Raw genomic sequence first — 17,994 nt, 5'->3', positions numbered from 1 at the left:
TTAGAAATCCTGACACTCCTAGCACAAAACCAGACCTTGAAATGTAGCCGTCCACAGCCAAAGTGAGCATATTTCAACAGGTTATGCTGTTTTATTTCATATACTTTGAGCACCTGCCCTGACCCTCTCTCTAATGGTCTATAAAAAAATACTCACTGACAAATTTACAGGCTGTAGTCAGACATGGACTTTCTGGTCTTTGAACCAGCACATAAAACTTAAAACTAAACAAAATGTAAATGAGTAATGATGACATTGCATTACCCGGTGGTGAAGTTGCAGTAACTGGTGATGAAGTTGTGTTGAACGATGATGCAGTAGTAATTGAAGCAGTCGTGGGAGCAACTGTTGTAGAAGCTGTACCTTTAGAAATATTGTAAATTAATGGAAATGCTGGCAGCAGTTAAAGCAGTAATGTAGCTTCATGTATGTTGTACATTTTAAAGAAGAATACATTTTAAAAGCTCATACTTGTAGCAACAACTGTTGATGCATCCACAGGTAGCGAGAAGCTGGAACTGCCATTTCTCACAGCCTCCACTAAAGTGTTAGCCACAGCGTCGATTGTTGGTGCACTAGAGTTGGCGTTGTTAAATTGCAGGGTCGCATTTACCACAATTGAACCTTGGCTGCTAAAATATGATTATTGTTAGATTTCATAATTATTATGAATTTTGTCATGAACATTTCTATGGTATTTGGTCCAAAAAAGATAATGTCAAGAGCATACCTGAAGCCGTTGATCACAGTTCGATAGAAGTTAGGAAATTGTGTGCTATACACATCGTCCAGCTGTGAAAAGAACACAGAAATATCACGCACACGCACACACACACACACACACACACACACACACACACACACACACACACACACACACACACACACACACACACACACACACACACGCATGCATAGCATTATCCACCCGTAAAAATCTAAATAAAAGTAGAATTAATTCTCTGTAGAGTCCTTGAGGGACAGTGGACTTACCGCTGTGGCAACTACGGTTGATAAGTTAATAAATGCTGCTGAATTTGGATTTTCAAGATCTGCTGTGAAGGTTTGCTCGAGTTTGAATTCCAAATTGATGGTTGCCACTGATGCTGGAGCACAAAGGATAGGACAAAATTAGTTGCTGTAAGTTGTTATTACTAAGGATTCAATCAGATTCAATTTCAATAAAGATGTATTGAGTCACAGTTGAACTGATGAACTTGATATTTTTATATATTAATCATGGCACAGACACAGCACTTGTGCACAAGATGAGTTTATAAACATGGTTTCTGTTTGCGATATAGTGGTAAAGTTGTTTTGACTAATGGTTGAGTTTCTTTACCTGGCCGTGAAGTTGCAGTAACTGGTGGTGAAGTTGTGTTGAATGATGATGCAGTAGTAATTGAAGCAGTCGTGGGAGCAACTGTTGTAGAAGCTGTACCTTTAGAAATATTGTAAATGAATTGAAAATGCTGGCAGCAGTTAAAGCAGTAATGTAGCTTCATGTATTTTCTAAATTTAATTTAATAATTATAAACATGTTTTTTTGTTTTCGTTTTTTGCAACAATTTTCTTCATTTTGTTGAGGAAATGCAGAGCCAGATCACAGCATCATAGCACCTCATGGTGGCGCTATAACAGGCCGTTGAGGAATATTTGGGGCAGAGGTTCGTCGTTGGCATCCAGGGAGTGTGTGTGCAAAGTTTGGCATGGATCGGGTCAACGGTGCCGGAGATTAGCTGATAACGGACGGACGGAAGGACGGACGGACACACACACAGACGGACGGACCGAAGGACGGACAGAGTGCAAAACATACTCTCCCCCGATGCCTTCGGCCTGGTGGAGACAATGATGGTTTTACTATTAAACTGTTGCTGACGTACTTGCTGTTGTGGGTCCAGGAACTGCAGTTGTCAAATGTGTCTCTGGACTTGGTGTGGTTGTAGGGCTGCCCGCTGTTTCTGTTGTGGTTGCAATACCTGGACACACATGTACAGTATGAAAATGAATCTACAATTCTAAGCAAACAATTTTGGCTTTCCTAATTTGTCCATGTACACAGACTGCAGAGATAAAATAATAAGAATTTGTACTTTGTACTCCTTTACACACAACCATACCAAAGTAGTTTGAAGAAGCAGACATTTTCACCTTTAGACCCCTTGAAGGGGTTAACATTGCAAAGTTACTAGCGCTGTCACATGAAAGTATTTTGACTTGGCCTACTACATGGTTACAAATTAAGTGGCCTTTGTTGTATATGTACAAAAATAATTGTATAATTATCTGCAATATCACATAACATTAATGCATGGAAGGGCTGTCTGGGTGGCACATATGGCAAGTGAAAATGTTTTACTCCAATCTTGTACAGCACATCGATTGGTTTTGTTCATCGAGTTCATTTGTACACTCGGATTTTACAGTTCTGTTCTTGAGAGATTAAGGTTGGGGTAGCAGAGATAAATAAATAAGATATTGTATGGTGTGGCCTATGCATATGCATATCCTTGAAAAGAAAATGTATGTTTACTGCTGTAGGCCTACTACATAAAGTGTCTGTACCAGCCATTGGGTTTAGTCATTATACGTCTAAGTGTTGTGTGCATATTATTTTAATAATATGTTCAGTGATTTTTACATTTTTATGACAGACAAAACAAAAACAAAAAGACAGCTCAGCTCAGACAGTACGTTGCAGAACAAAGGACACAGATATACACACATACATGTACCATACGTATCTCTATCTATCTATCTATCTATCTATCTATCTATCTATCTATCTATCTATCTATCTATCTATCTATCTATCTATCTATCTATCTATCTATCTATCTATCTATCTATCTATCTATCTATCCACAGCAGAAGGTAGAAAGTAAATTAAAATAAAGTAAATAAACAAGGAATGATACATTTAAATAAAGTAAATAAACAGGAATGATGATCCTATCCATCAAGGTTAGTGGTATCACTTCTGCCAAGGAACCCTATGGTCAAGGTGGCAGGCTGGCAGCTAATTGAGGGCCAATAAATCGCAAATATGGATCCCATATTTTATATATCTGTTGTGGAGCATAGCAGGCAGGTTAAAAATTCCAACGGCATGCACTGCATGATTATTTTGTGCCAGTCATTCTTTACATATAGCTGTGGTTGTAGGAAGGATGGTGGTGGTACCTGGAGCGGGTGTAGTTGGTGTAGCTGTTGCAACTGGTAGTGGTGACAGGCCAGCACAGGTGACGCTCAGGTCACTGTTAGTCCCAGAGGACGTGAAGGTGACAAATCCTGGCTGGTCGCTGCTGATGTGACCGTTGATCCAGTCCTGGTACCGAGACACTCTGGCATAGACTCCAGGCAAATTAGGCAGGGCACAACCCCGACCCCAGCTCACTATTCCAGACTGAACCCAGCGAGAACCTTCTTTGCTCACCATTGGGCCTCCTGAATCTCTCTGTCGTGTAGGGAAACACAATGCTGTATTAAAACAATGAGATCTTTTCCGGGAAGAAATGCTCACAATGAACACAACCATTCAAATGATCACCTGAATCGAGTCCTTCCGTCCATCAGTGAAGCCAGCACAGATCATATTGTCAGTGATGGCGCCCACTCTATAGTCACAATTACACTGTCTGTTCCCCACCACTGGAACCTCCACCTCCTGGAGGTTTTTTGGGGAAGGAAGGGCAACTAAAGAGACACAAAGTTTCATTAAAGTGTGTGTGCGTGTGCGTTAATTTCTGTGGTTTCTTTGTTGTTTTACTGTAATTAACCTGGTTTGAAATGCTACCATTAAAATGGACCTTTACTGTACTGTACTCACGTCCAGATCCAATTTTACCCCAGCCGGTGATCCAGCTGTCGATGCCACTGTAGAAGGTGCTCCCCGATGCTGCCAGGCAGACTGGTCGGATATAGCTGGTAAAAGTCACCGGCGATGAAAGTTTCAGGAGAGCGATGTCATTATTATATATGGTATCATTGTGATAGTCGGGGTGGCGGATGATCTGGCTAACCGACCGAGAGACCTCGTTAGGATTGGATAGTTCTTGACTCTGCCGACCCAGATAAACAGTGAGACCAGATGGTACGGTGTTACTAGGAATAAAGAAAAAAGGCAATCCATAATTAGCACAATATTCACTTTCCTTTTGCAAGTATTAATGAAATGGTCTCAGAGACTCTTGCTGATAATAACACCCCACCTTGTGAAGCAGTGAGCAGCGGACATCACCCATTCATTGTTAATAAGAGATCCTCCACAGAAGTGACTTGGAGAAGTACTAGATGAATGTAGACTGGCCTGCCACGGCCAGCTCCCTGCAGGAGCGTCCTCACCTCCAACTATCCTGGTGTTCAGAGGAGGCCGGCCGCACACTGAGAGAGACACAACCGTCAATTTAAGTATTAAACCCGGCGCGACACACACACACACACACACACACACACACACACACACACACACACACACACACACACACACACACACACACACACACACACACTTCCCTTGTGACCATGAGAAACGGGTCTCATGGTCGCAGACAACATATTTCCTGTAGGCGGAGACGACATATCTGCGGTTTCCCTGCACCTCCTTCTACTACAGTGAATGGAAAAGTGACTGATGTTAGTCTGCCTCAAACGTTACTCTTTTACCTGCTTTTTACTAACACTAACATTACAAAGATGCCCAGAACATCGGGATGAACCTGTGTAGTTTATGGCTGCTCCAACAGTAGTGGCAACATAAAAAAACTAACAAAAAACGTTATGTCAAAATATCTACCGCGGTGGCTGAGACCAGAGCCATAATAGTAATGGTTGAGACGAAGCAGTGAAAGGTCCTGAAAGATACATAACGTAAGTCTTACCCAATACCCAATCTTTCTGTTTTAGGAACACAAGGCTGCTGTACATTTAGAAGACATTTGTAGAATCGGCCTCAGGTCTTGACTTAAACAATTGCTGTCGTACTTGCTGTTATAGGAACACTATATGATAGGCATTCGTACAAATAGGCATTCGTAAAAATCACCACAATCCAATAGGCAAAAAAGTAGCAGCCTGCACAAGCTGCTTTTTCCTGCTTGAAAGCTGAAACAAGCCTTGATTTTAAAGTACAAAACATAAGCATTATGTACACTACAGTATGTGTATCCCCCTGTAATCCCCTGGAATACAGAATGTTACTGACACATAAATTAGTACCAGTGAATTACTTATTTTCTATCAATTACACACTCCATGAAGCCTTGAATTCAGATAGACTTTTTAGTTTTGTCACATTCTGAGCCAATAATTTGATGATCAGGTCATTGGTCAACAGGAGACTCAGTAGGAGACTATTGAGTCTGTAGGAGATGAGACAGGAAACGCGGCTTGTGATTGGCTGAGACACGCCGTCATTGGTAGAGAGCGCTGCTCTGTGTCGATTTGGAAACTATAGGTGTGGATGAGGATTTAAGATTCTGTCCCTATCGGAACATAACTCGGACGGCGCCAAGTCGTCTCAACCAAAACTTCGCAACGTTTGGCACTGTGACTCGCTCGCTTTAGCTTGCTTGCCGGTGATTCTCTTGGCTCAAGTTCGCTTGATACGGCACGCCTCCGTCACGTTAAGGATAAATAATTAAGATTCGTTATGGAGTGATGTATGATAGGTTGGTGGGTAGGTACCAATTAGGGGTGGGCATATTGGTGATAAATATTGTCAAGAGGACAATGTCACCACGATATGGCTTTTCAGAGATATCACTCTTGATTTTAGTTTAGTTGATTATGTTATGCTTTAGCTATTGAAAAATAGCAGATCTACAAGCTCATATCACGCCACCCAATTTAGTAGAACGACGGTTTCGTTCGCCAAAACAACGTATTTTGGTCTAAATGTTCTCCTTTTTCTTTTAGTTTTTGTTACAGTACAGTTGTACTATTAAGTAACTTGAAAATAACCATAAAAACCAACATGAAAAAGAATCATGATAATATCGTGGATCGAGATACTGCTTGAAACAGAATCATGATATTATATTTTTCCATATCGCCCACCCTACTATACCAATGACACAATTCTATTCTCCTTGTTCATAATATTGGAGTAAAACCTTTCTCAATAGCAACTTTACTAGTTGCAACTCTTTAGAAGTAGAAGAACAACAACAACAACAATACATACATTAATTTCCTATTCTCAGGCTATATTGCAGTCACCTCGGAAGGTGAAAAGTCAGAAGAGGCCCGGAAGTAGGAAGAGTTATTTCCAAAATAGCGTATGTGCATATAGAGCCTATTGATCAGTGTCACCAGTCTCTGCAGCAGGGCATTTTACAATGGGAGATGGGATGCTAACTAAGCCTTGTTATAGGCTAACAGTTAAAAAGGATATTCATTTCAGATTCCCATAAAGGCCTGACCAAAACAAAACTTGTTTGTTCATAATGTTCAGAACGAGGAAACACAGTTTCAATTTAAATGAAAACAAGCCATGGGTTAGGGTTACAATTTTGTAATTTAGTGTTATAACCGTTTGTACCCATCATATTAAACTTTGAACTGTTACCTATAATAACAAGGAAAAGTGAACATATTGCTCCTACAACAACATTGTTGTCTGTCTGTTTTAGGAAATTACTGATTGTGATTTTGATAACTGTAGTATTTGTTGGGTATTTTCTTATTGATGATTTAATTGTTTCATAATCTATGTTCACATCTTATTACTATGTTAAAAAAGACCTTGTAAATCTTCTTGTATCTGGTGCACAGGATTGCCCTGTCACCCAGTGATGTCATATCAATATTTGCATGTGTATTAATTCCATTATCAGCTGTCGCCCACCCCAGATTGACCATTGTACCAAAGGGAAATAGGATTAAATGGAAAACAACATGACAAACAACTTTGCCCTTTAAAGATGAGGCACCGACTACTCTCTCACCCCATGAGATAAAGAGTCATCAACAGAATCCTTTTTTTTCTAATATATTTTTTATCCCACGATTTTGTAACCCATTCTTCACCCCTGTGTCAATCATCTAATGTGATCCTGGGCTCTACACACCCTCCGCCAACCTGGGGAGAGCAACGGACTTCATGCTTGAGTGTCCAAGTTGCTCCTTTACACCTGACAGGGGGGAGTTTCCCTGGTTGGACGTAGCGCGTGGAAGGAACACGTTATTCCAACCAGTTCCTTTCCCCTCCATCAGGCGCCCCGGCTGGCCAGGGAGAGGCAGTTTAGAGACCAGGATTACTGCTTGTTTTTGTGAGGGTACCTACCCTAGGGGACACGGGGAGAACATGCAAACTCCACACAGAAAGGCCCTTTTGCCAACCCCGCCTTCGGGTATGGGCACTGATGACGCGGAGGAGGAAACACGCCGCTAGCACCCACAGCGCCCCGAGCGGGAATCGAACCCAGGACCTTCTAGCTGTGAGGCGACAGCACTACCAACTGTGCCACCGTGCCCCCATCAACAGAATCCTAATCACAAAACGTGATTAAAGTAAAAAACAGGATTCAGACTATCGGACGCTCATGACAGCTTGATGACACCTTACTCTGATGGGACCTCTCAACCTATTGAAATGTGACAGCTGAATTCTGAATCTATGACATGTTGTGTATATGTTTGCAAAATGATGTGACATTGTTCAGAGCACTCAGGAGAATTCTCTCTCCTACATCTTTTACATTTTTGTACAACGCTTTTGAATCCTGAAGACTTCACTAAAACTGTTTCAAAACTGTTTCAAACGGTTTCTTGTGTCAAAATGCTTTAAGGTCTTTTACACAGTCTCTAGTTTTCACTAGAGATTACATTGGGAGGTGTCTTGATCGACTTTAGGGTTATAACGGTTCGAAGGAGGATTTACAAGGTGGAATGTCTAGGCTATTTTAATAGCCTCAAACAGAAATAAATCTGTCAGTATTGTAGATGTATCGAGTATCAACCATGATATGGATCAGTATATATTACAGGAAAACCTGACGACCTGGCCTCATGATGACGACGACCAACATGGGAGGCGATGGAAGCCTGCCTAAACCAGGATATGAGCATCCTGGCAGCCTATCTGAGCAGGTGGCGCCTACAGCTCAGCATTGGCAAGACAGTGTCAGCAGCTTACCACCTCAACAACAGGGAAGCAAGAAGGGAACTGGATGTCTTCGTCAACAACAAGTGCCTGGAGTTCCAGCAAGCCCTGCGGTACCTTGGTGTACGTCTGGATAGAACACTCTCCTTCAAACAACATCTTGAAGAAGTGACGGCCAAAGTGTCATCTAGGGTCTCACTAATCCGACATCTCGATCTCGCCGGTACTAGCTGGGGTGCATCTGCCAAGGTGCTTTGAATCTCCACACAAGCCCTTGTCTTCTCCACTGAGTACTGTGCCCCAGCCTGGTGCAGAAGCCCACATGCCAGGAAGGTTGACGTTGCCATAAACAACGCTCTACGGACCATAACTGGCTGTCTGCCCACCCCCATGTTCCATCTGCAAGTACTAGCAGCAATTGCCCCGGACGGCCTCCGACGAGAGGCTGCTACCCTAGCCTTAGCAAGGAAAGCCCAAATGCACGACTGCTGAACCGCCTACGAACTGGGGTCGGACGTTTCAAAACATCCATGACGAAGTGGGGCCTGACGGATGGACAAGTATGCAAGTGTGGGGAGCCGGAGCAGACCGCTGACCACATAATCATCCTGACCACATAATAACCACCCTCAGAGGCCAGCCTATTCGTTGTGCGACCTGAGACGAGGGCGTGGCTGCATGCTACGGAGCTGGACATCTGATGATGACACACGAACGAAGACGGGAAAACCAGTCAGATTCAAAAAGGAGTGTATGTTTTCTTCCACTTCTCCTCCCATTCTCCCTTGCGGCGCAGCGGGCCGCCCCTTCAAAAGAATAAATGACTCAAGGGTACAGAGGCTATAGGGAGGACAATGATTTACGATTCTGTCCCTATAAGGAAATAACTCGGACAGCACTGAGTCGGCTGAAGGTGACTTCGCAACGCTTCGTGCGGTGAATTGCTGGTGCCGCTCGTGGCGTACCCTTCAGACGGGGCACCTCCGTCGGTGAAGGCGACCTTTTTCAATCTGGTTTTTCAATCATACTGTGACATATGTATACTGTACATGATACAGGCATGTGGAATTTACAGTACAATTGACACTGTACAACCCAGAGTGTTAATTTTGTGCGTAAATTAAATATAAATGTAGGGTCAGGTTTAATGTACAATCTTCTACACCAATGAACCACTTTCACACGTCTGTATGCAGTCTGAGTTCCAGCCTGAGGCCGTAGTCTGCTGGTTGTTACTGAGTAAAGACCATAATTAGACAATAATTAGACTTTGCTGTCAGGGCTCCTCGGCTCTGGAATGACCTGCCCTATAGGAGCTCAAGCTTGATTGTCTTTTTGCTCACTTCTTAAAAAAATAAGCTAGCTCTGTAATGAGAAGTGAATTGTTCAATTTGAAAGTGGTTGGTTGGTGTAGAAGATTGTACAATAAACTTTTATTGTTTTTAACGTGTATATTGAATTACTAACATACCACTATACCAATATACTACACATGCCTATATGTATATTGATCCATATCCTTGTAGGTACAATATACATACCTACCACAATAACACACACACACACACACACACACACACACACACACACACACACGAATGCATGTATTATTTCTTATAATATATTTTATCCATATTCTGTATATATTCTTATGTATTCGGAAGTTCTGGTAAAGATTTCAACTTACCAGACGCCACCATACCTCCAGCCGCTACCATACCTGCAAAATAAATGTAAAAAATTATAATAAATGAAAAGAAAATATACGAATAGCCACAGAATTTAGTTACATTTCCAGTACTGTCAATAATGTACTTACTTATCATCCCTAAAAGCAACACAGTCAACATGATAGGCAGAATTCCAAGCCTATTCACCAACCTGTTCACAACACAAGTGGTCAAATTATTTGAATATATATTTTTGTTAGTAGATCTAATAGTCTATTGGTCAGGAGTCTGCAACGTTTCTCTGGTCAAGGACGCTTTACCTGAGAGAGATGAAGCAGGACCCCCACATATGACATAGTGTATTTTATTAGAATTGTGTTATATTTAACTTTTGTTTTGAGAAAGCTTCCATGCCACTTGATCTTTTTCAAAGCTAGATCACCATATTATTCCAGTGGTTGTTTCATTAATGTCTGCTGACCATTGAGAGATTATTTTAAAGGTAGGACAAGTGATTTGATTTTCCTTTTGTTCAAATAAGTGTTAAATTGCTCTATATTCTGATAAGAATCATCGCTATATACAGGTGTTTGTTCACTAACAGATGTCACCCCTGTCTGTCCAGCTCTAAAAAACAAATGCATTTCCAAACAGGAGAGAAAACTCATACAGGATGCAGGATTAACGACTGAAATTGGAAGTGATGACTCAAAGAAATGAACTTTGAAGGAAATTGGAAGGTTAAATTGAAGCTGATAAATGGGTACCCTCTCCTGATTGGCAGACATTTGCAAACCACCTGAAAAGGTATTTCTTGCTTATTAAAGATGTAGATACCCCTAGATACCCGCAATGATTACTATCAGAATAGAACTTTGATGATTTAAGGGGAAAAAAAGCTTTTTGTTTTACCCTAAAATATCCCTTACCCTACATTTAAGTCCTATGGGTTGAAGGTTTTGATGGATACATAGATTTATATGCACTATCATCAGTAATGAAGGCATCTATGTGGCATAGTTTATATTGATTAACATCAACAACAAGAACAAGACCAAAAACGTTGACAATAATAATAATAATAATAGTAGTAGTAGTAGTAGTAGTAGTAGTAGTAGTAATAATAATAATAATAATAACAATAACACTTGCTACAAGAACAACAAGAATGCATACATGATCTAATAGATAATAGAGCAGTCACCTGTATTGTGTTGAGTCAGCAGTCATGGAGCCACTGAGCTGATTTTATAATAGCAGGCGAGTGCTACAGTCCAACAAACATCTTGTTAAACCAGTAAAAAAGAATGTTAATCCAGTAATAATAATAATCAGTCTACGTCACCACGAACTGGTTAATCTAAAACCAAACTTTCTAGTAAAAAAATGTTCAGAATGAAAATAAGTAAATAAATAAATGTGAAATTAATGTGGAAATGTATAATTCATGCTCTTGAGGCTCTAATGCAACTAAGGGACTAATATAATTATAGGCAATGTTTGGTTGTGTTCTGGTGTTGCAAATTGATACATTTTCAGCATGCAACCATGTAATCAGGACTTACAACGCCATCAGAATATATATATCTTTTATAAAAACCAACTGTACGTTTTAGTCGACTAAACTGTTTTCTACATCCTCATACACTCACATACAGGAACAAAATTGTTACAGGGTAGGATTAACTGTGAGTGGACGACACGACACTTAGCTCGTTTACCAACAGTCATTTCACTAGAGACCACACCTTCACTCAAGATTAACAGTTTATTGAAACAGAATGAGATGAATGTGGAGTGGAGTGAGGAACCAAAGGTAGGGCGAGACTCAGGGTGGGGGCGTAGTCTCTGGAGCTGACGGTCATCTTTACTCTACTCGGAATGAGCGGTTGGTCGTCTCTGCTCCGTCACTGATCCCCCCTGGAGGGAGGGGGGTTGGAAGAGGGCGAGGTGCGTTGCCGCGACCGCCAGCGTGGCGCGTTGCGCACCTGCCAGCGTGGTTGTGGGGGAGGAGGAGGGAGGGAGGGAGGGAGGAGGAGGGTTTGAAGCAGACGATGCGTGCGCCGGCCGGCGTGTGGGTGAGGGAGGGGGGAGGAGGGAAGTGGGCCTGGCACGTGTCTGTTGCTGCTGCTATAAAGCAGGGGGAGGCTGGTGGGCGGAATCGCCTTCCGGTTGGTACGCTGGAAAGGAATACCTCTGTGACCGGTTGAGGGGGGGGGGGGGGGGCAAGGTGGGAGCTGGGGGCTGACCAGAGTTGTGGACTGTTGGCGTCTGGGAGGCGAGCACGCCTGAGGGGCCCCAAGGAACGGGGAGGAGACCCTAGAGAAAACTTGAGCTGGGTCGGGAGGAGGCGTGGCCTGAGTGGCCGACGCAGTGGCGGGGGGAGCCGGTAATAACAGTTCCTAGCAAGGGATAAAGTGATGGCGATTTTGAAGAACAGTGAAAATAGCCGATCTACAAGTGCAGTACTCACAACCAATGTTTGGTCTGTCGTGGAGCAGAACAAACAACTTGGTTGAGAGATCGCAGGTGTATTTATACTGTGGTGATTGCACCGGGGATTGGCTGGGTGATAATGAAAGGCAGGTGAGTTTGATAAGGAGGGAGGAGTTGTTGATAAATTATAATGAGGGAGGAGTGGTTAAGGTCAAGCAGAAGGAGGTCTCTTCTCCCGAAACTGCGTTGTATATGTAACAGGTATCACAAATGTGACACCTTATTGACAGATGTGTCCTGTTAAACAGGATAAAGATGTTAAAGAATGGAGACAGCAAAGTCATGTAGCGTTTGTTCACCATCTCCTCTGAGTTATATCATTTATTCCAGGCCTGCCAACTCTCACGCAATCAGCGTGAGACTCACGCATGAGACGTCTTTCACACGCACTCACGCCACACCCACCATTTCTCATCTGATTGGCTGAATGGGGGAAAGGACCGTCCTTTCCTGTCGCTTATGCTGAGAGCGTCAAATCGGATCGCTTGGAGCGAAAATGTATGCTTAAAAGCAAGGAAGCTCTTAGAAGGAAGTGAAGTGGTCACGTGACTGGGCTGCGCCATGACACTTTCATGGACACTTTCATGGGAGCCAAACTCACACCGGTAGTGCAATGAATACATGGCAGTGAATGGAGCCGGCTGGACCAGCTCATAACAAACATTATACATGAACAATTGCGAGCTTTGTCATATAATTGGTTCAGGAATATGAAAGAAGACATAAGTGATATCACACGTTTTTTCCGAGTGGTTGTTTTTCGACTTAATAACTATTTATTTTTATTGAGGTATTTATAGAAGAGCACATAGTAAGTTTTCTTCTGGTATTGGAATTTAGCTCATGAAAGTGTCATGGCGCAGCCCAGTCACGTGACCACTTCACTTCCTTCTAAGAGCTTCCTTGCTTAAAAGCAAGGACTGTCTAAAGAGGACAAGAAGCGAAGACCGTACGGGCGACGCCATGTTGCTCACATGGTGCTCCATGGAAGGAAAGAAACATGCGCAGTTGCAGACCAAGGAAGCTGAACGCGGAAGTGTTGGCTGCATAAAGCCCATTGCGCATGTTTCTTTCCTTCCATGGAGCACCATGTGAGCAACATGGCGGCGCCCTTACGGTCTTCGCTTCCCGTCCTCTTTATACAGTCCTTGCTTAAAAGGAGGAAGTAACCAACACAGTGACTGAGCACCAAGCAGCAGCAGCAGAGGCACGCAGAGAAGAGAATTAAGAGAAGAGAAGAGGACTAAATAAATATTATTTTGATGGAAGAGAAGACAGACTCCACAAACCACAATAAGTGTCAAGTGAGTATCTATTCTAGACTATTATTTATCTTATCAGCAAGCATGCAATTCAGCAGTCTTGAACAGTTGAACTCGTCGTTGTTATTGCTGGTGGCGAGTGAAGACAGCCTCGACACACGTGTGCCACTGTGCCTTCATCAACTCGCCATGATGTTGACAAAATAGCCTAATAATTTGTTCTAATCTACACCAAAATAAAACCCACTAGCACCTTCTGTTGTAAATGTGACATTATGCAATAGTCCAACTGTAACAACTGCCAATTGTTGTCAACTGCATGCATTCTATACATTTCTATAAATACATATTTTTGTTGTTAGTTTGCACTCTTTTCAGACAAGCCATCTGTTCTTTTAGCTGTGAAATACAATAAACGGTACAACTTAAGGCAAGGCTGATATTTTTGGCCAACATTAGCTAATACACATCTTAATTTGAATCCACAAGGTATGCCCTCAAAAAGAAAGGCTGTCCCAGCAGCAGGGCAGAAAAGGAGCCTGTTGTCCTTCTTTTCTCCACAACCCAAGAAAAGTGCCGCTCAGACAGAAGGTACAGTATCTGTACATTTGATCTTATTAGCCGTTTTTCCAAAGCAATGTTGTACTGATGTTGCTACTGCTCCTATATAAATTATTAATGTCAGGCTTGCTTCTTACAATCCAGAACAGCACCAGGTGGAACATGAAGATGATGAGCCTGTGATGTTAACTTCAGATTCCGATTCAGAAGGTATGATATCTGACTGTAATGGTAATGCATCATTTTTGCACTTTTTCTATTGTACTGCACTGTTGTTGCTTGCTAGTGATGAGCCTTTGTTTTCTTACATACAGCAGAACAGCCAGAAAGGCAACATGTGGGTGTTGACCAAGAGCCAGAACAATCAGAAGGTATAGTGCCTGTACATAATGGTTAATTTGGTTATGCCATGTCTTATTGTTACTGCTGTTACATATATGCATATATTCCTGCTTATTGTAAATGCCACCTTTTTGATGGTGAGTCAGTGTAGCCAGGTTAAAGCAGCTTTCATTTTGTAACCTTTACTTTCTGAGTTTGCTAAGCAAGCCAGTGTTTCTTTATTTAAAGGTTAGGTGACAAAATAGCCTATAAAAGGCCAATACTGGAACAAACTTCACTTTTACCACCGGTTGTAATATGCTGCTATAGTTCTTGATGAGGCTTTGTCTCCTTACATCCATAAAGAACATGCAGCACAATCGGATCAGGAAGAAGAACAGGCAGAGGATCAGCAAGAAGGTATACTATCTGTACGGTTATGCCTTATTTTGCACCTGTTAGGTTACTGTTGTGGTGTTTGTTCCCGGGTTGTTGTTGTTTTTTTGTTTTTACACCTCACACAGTTGCATTTTACCACTTGTATAAGTAGTGACAAATAAACCTTCTTGAATCAGAACAAGAGGCACAACGCCAACAGCCAGGACAGGGGCGGAAAGGCAAAGCCTTGAGTGGAGCTGCAACATACAGGTGGGCTTTCGTGTATTTGAAACTGGCTAAGAACTTTTTGACTGTCAGTGTCACTGACAGTGAGAGGTATAAAGAGTGTGATATGCTGTTGGATAATCTTGTCGTATTTCATACCCGTAACCTTGTTATATATGATTTTCTTAATTGCTGTTTTGTAGATGAGGAACTTCATCCGCTAGCTCTGTTCAAGGTTCATGTTGCCTACAGAACTCCAGCGCCACCAAGAGCCTCTGAACATCGCCTTTGCAAAAAAGGAAAACCATTTGCCAGGTCAGTGTTTGAGTACCTGAATGCCTGAATGTGGTACCTGAATTTGATCAATACTGTTTTATCAATACTGTTTCATATAAGTGGAATTAGACTAGACTACAGAGTAAACTAGTGGCATGTTGATTTGCATATTATGATTGTTGTTTCTGTTAACCTGATCTTGTACCATAACCATGTATCTATTAACAGGAAGAAAGTTCAATGTTGGGTTAACCACCAGGGCAAAGCTCAACAAGCTCCTTGTGGATGGAGATGTCACACGACGCAATATGGATAAATTCCACGAAGCTGTTCTGTCGTTTCTCAACAAAGCTGTCGAGTATGCCATGAAAAAACTACCTCTACAAGAGCCAGTTCTGCTGCACGCCAAGTTTGTAGATGAACGGCAGAAGTTGGACTGTACTGTGGAAGATGCTCTGTACTTTGTTGAGAGGTTAGTATTTTACAGACATTTCTGCTTTTTGGCAGAAAAAATCCCTTTAATTCTGTACTGACACTTTAACAAAAAAAAGTAGTACCTCCAAGTGCAAGTGTAATAAGCCTTTTCTAAGTGGCTTATTACAAAAAAGTTTGTGTAAATGACCACATCTCAAAAACATGTAACTCTGCTTTCTTTTCATTAGGTATCCCAACCTTCTTCCCTACCATGGGCCAGTGGAGCATGACCAGCTGGCCAATGAGTTTTTAGACTACCAGACCATTCCAGCACTGCAGCAGGAGGACCCAGGGGATCTGATGGAGATGGGCAGCTTCTGGGCTGAGATGGCAACCAGAAAACACAAGGTAAGAATTATTCTTGCCTCATGTTCACATTAATTCACAGTTCACAACTTGATTAAAGCCATATGGTAATGCTTTGAAAAATGAACTGGATTTATAAATCAAAACAAAACCTAAAACTGGAGTGGTGATTCAAGACAGACAATTAATTATTGTAACAAGACGGAACATTCTCAACGTGGCCGACACAATCTTTTTTTTTTATATTTTTTTTTTGCGGCTTACGCCTTTATTGATTTTTTAAGGGATAGAAAGTAGGCTGACAGGAAACGGGAGAGAGATGGGGGGATGACATGCGGTAAAGGCCGTGTCGGGTCCGGAAGTCGAACCCGCGGCACACCGCGACTGGATCACCAGTCCGGTGCCCAGACCGTTACGCTATGGCCTGGGCCGGCCGACGCCATCTTGACTCAAGTGTGTGGTCCACACTACAAACACTGAGAAACTTCCTAAGTCCCCGTTTTACTCTTAAATGACAACAAACAATGTCCAGAGTAATCTCCAAACGTGCCTAAACAAACGGTAATAATTTCTGTGGTTTGTGAAGCATTACCCACCTGTAAAACAGGATAAAGATGTTAAAGAATGGAGACAGCAAAGTCATGTAGCGTTTGTTCACCATCTCCTCTGAGTTATGGAGGGAGACGGTGGCGCATGCACCTGTGGTCCTACACTGCCACCTATTGACCAGGTTATCTGTGGTTTTGTTGGAGAATGACATGAAAACACAAACTGAGTTTAAAAAGAAAGACACTGGTTACAAATAATACAATCACTTTAGTGAGCATCACACAGACAATCATCCCAGGCAGGGATGTGCATCGCCAAGCCGGACATCCCTTCCTTCACTGAGTCTGGATGGTCTCTCAGTGACGGGAATGCAGTCCCCTGTACATCTACAGAGCCAGCCTGGCCTATGACAATGAACAAGAAAATATCATATAGCTCTATCAAAGGCTGCTAGAAAATCTGTTCATGTGCCAGGGACTGGAGACAAGATGCAGCAGGATCTTCATTCCATTCCTGACTGGGAATGGCTCAGAAACTAAGTTTGTGGCGCTCCGCGCCTTTAACACTCCTACGCACGCACATGCACGCACGTCACGGCCAAGCTACACCAGGCAATTTTGCGCGTGCGTATGCGTTTACTGCGCGCGTTTACTGCGAGCGTACAGTGCGTTTGGATAGGACCAATATATGTCAATGATACCAGCTACACCAGACGCACGGATACCGCAGGCCATCCTACGCGTGCTCAAAAAATAGGATCGGTTCTATTTTTTTACGTGCGTATGCTCCCATGCGCCTCCCGGAAGGTCCCGCACAAACCTGCCGCGCGTCTGACAGATCAATGTAGCCAGGGCATTTGGCTTAGGCTACGCACGGTCCGCGCGTTTAGAGTAAACGGGCGAGAAAAGCATGGTGTAGCTTGGCCGTTACGCAGACAAATGGACACTCCTACTAGTGTGGTACGATGTGTATTTCCGTAGGATTTTTTTGCTAAAAGTGATTTTTTTGCTTTTTTGGTTTCATAGGGACCAAACTGTCAGAAAATGATGGGGTTCAAATTTTCCCGACCCCCACCCCTTATTTGGGGGGTCATATCTTTTGGGACCTCCCATAATAGTATGCCAGACAATTAATGTCCGATTTTCATAATATTAGGGTTGTTTTTAAATATTCTGAGTTGATTTCTTACACTTTGAAAGTAGCCAGAATAATCTTTTCTGACTTTTGGTTGGGGTCTTTCTTCACCCGGGGCCCCCCGGACTCATCTCAGTACTCATTACATTCCTCGCTCTGCTCCTGTTCCAGAACAATGTCAAATTAGATAATAATTTAAGCATTAAAAGTTTTTGTAGCTTGGCACTGATTACAA

General features: G+C 42.5%; 1 protein-coding gene and 1 long non-coding RNA gene across 2 annotated transcripts; both read right to left on the bottom strand.

The window, feature by feature from the left end:
- Positions 1-266: 266 nt before the first annotated feature.
- On the bottom strand, positions 267-844 carry LOC310860780. The gene is made up of 3 exons (XR_014569432.1): positions 731-844; positions 472-629; positions 267-363 (listed from the first exon to the last, which is right to left on the bottom strand). It is a non-coding gene; the product is annotated as an uncharacterized lncRNA (long non-coding RNA).
- A 2,295-nt stretch (positions 845-3,139) lies between these two features.
- Positions 3,140-9,825, bottom strand: LOC310860006 (serine protease 33-like; the record flags this gene model as incomplete). Its single annotated transcript, XM_083766769.1, has 5 exons — positions 3,140-3,460; positions 3,554-3,699; positions 3,833-4,107; positions 4,215-4,386; positions 9,795-9,825. The coding sequence occupies 5 exons, from the start codon at positions 9,823-9,825 to the stop codon at positions 3,140-3,142; spliced, it is 945 nt and encodes a 314-aa protein (XP_083622895.1).
- Between the last annotated feature and the right edge of the window lie 8,169 nt (positions 9,826-17,994).

This window comes from Protomyctophum parallelum (genome assembly GCF_964188405.1).
Source record: "Protomyctophum parallelum genome assembly, chromosome: 6".
Classification (NCBI taxonomy): domain Eukaryota; kingdom Metazoa; phylum Chordata; class Actinopteri; order Myctophiformes; family Myctophidae; genus Protomyctophum; species Protomyctophum parallelum.
Note: the sequence above shows the minus strand (reverse complement) of the source record. Positions and strands in the feature narration are given on the sequence as shown.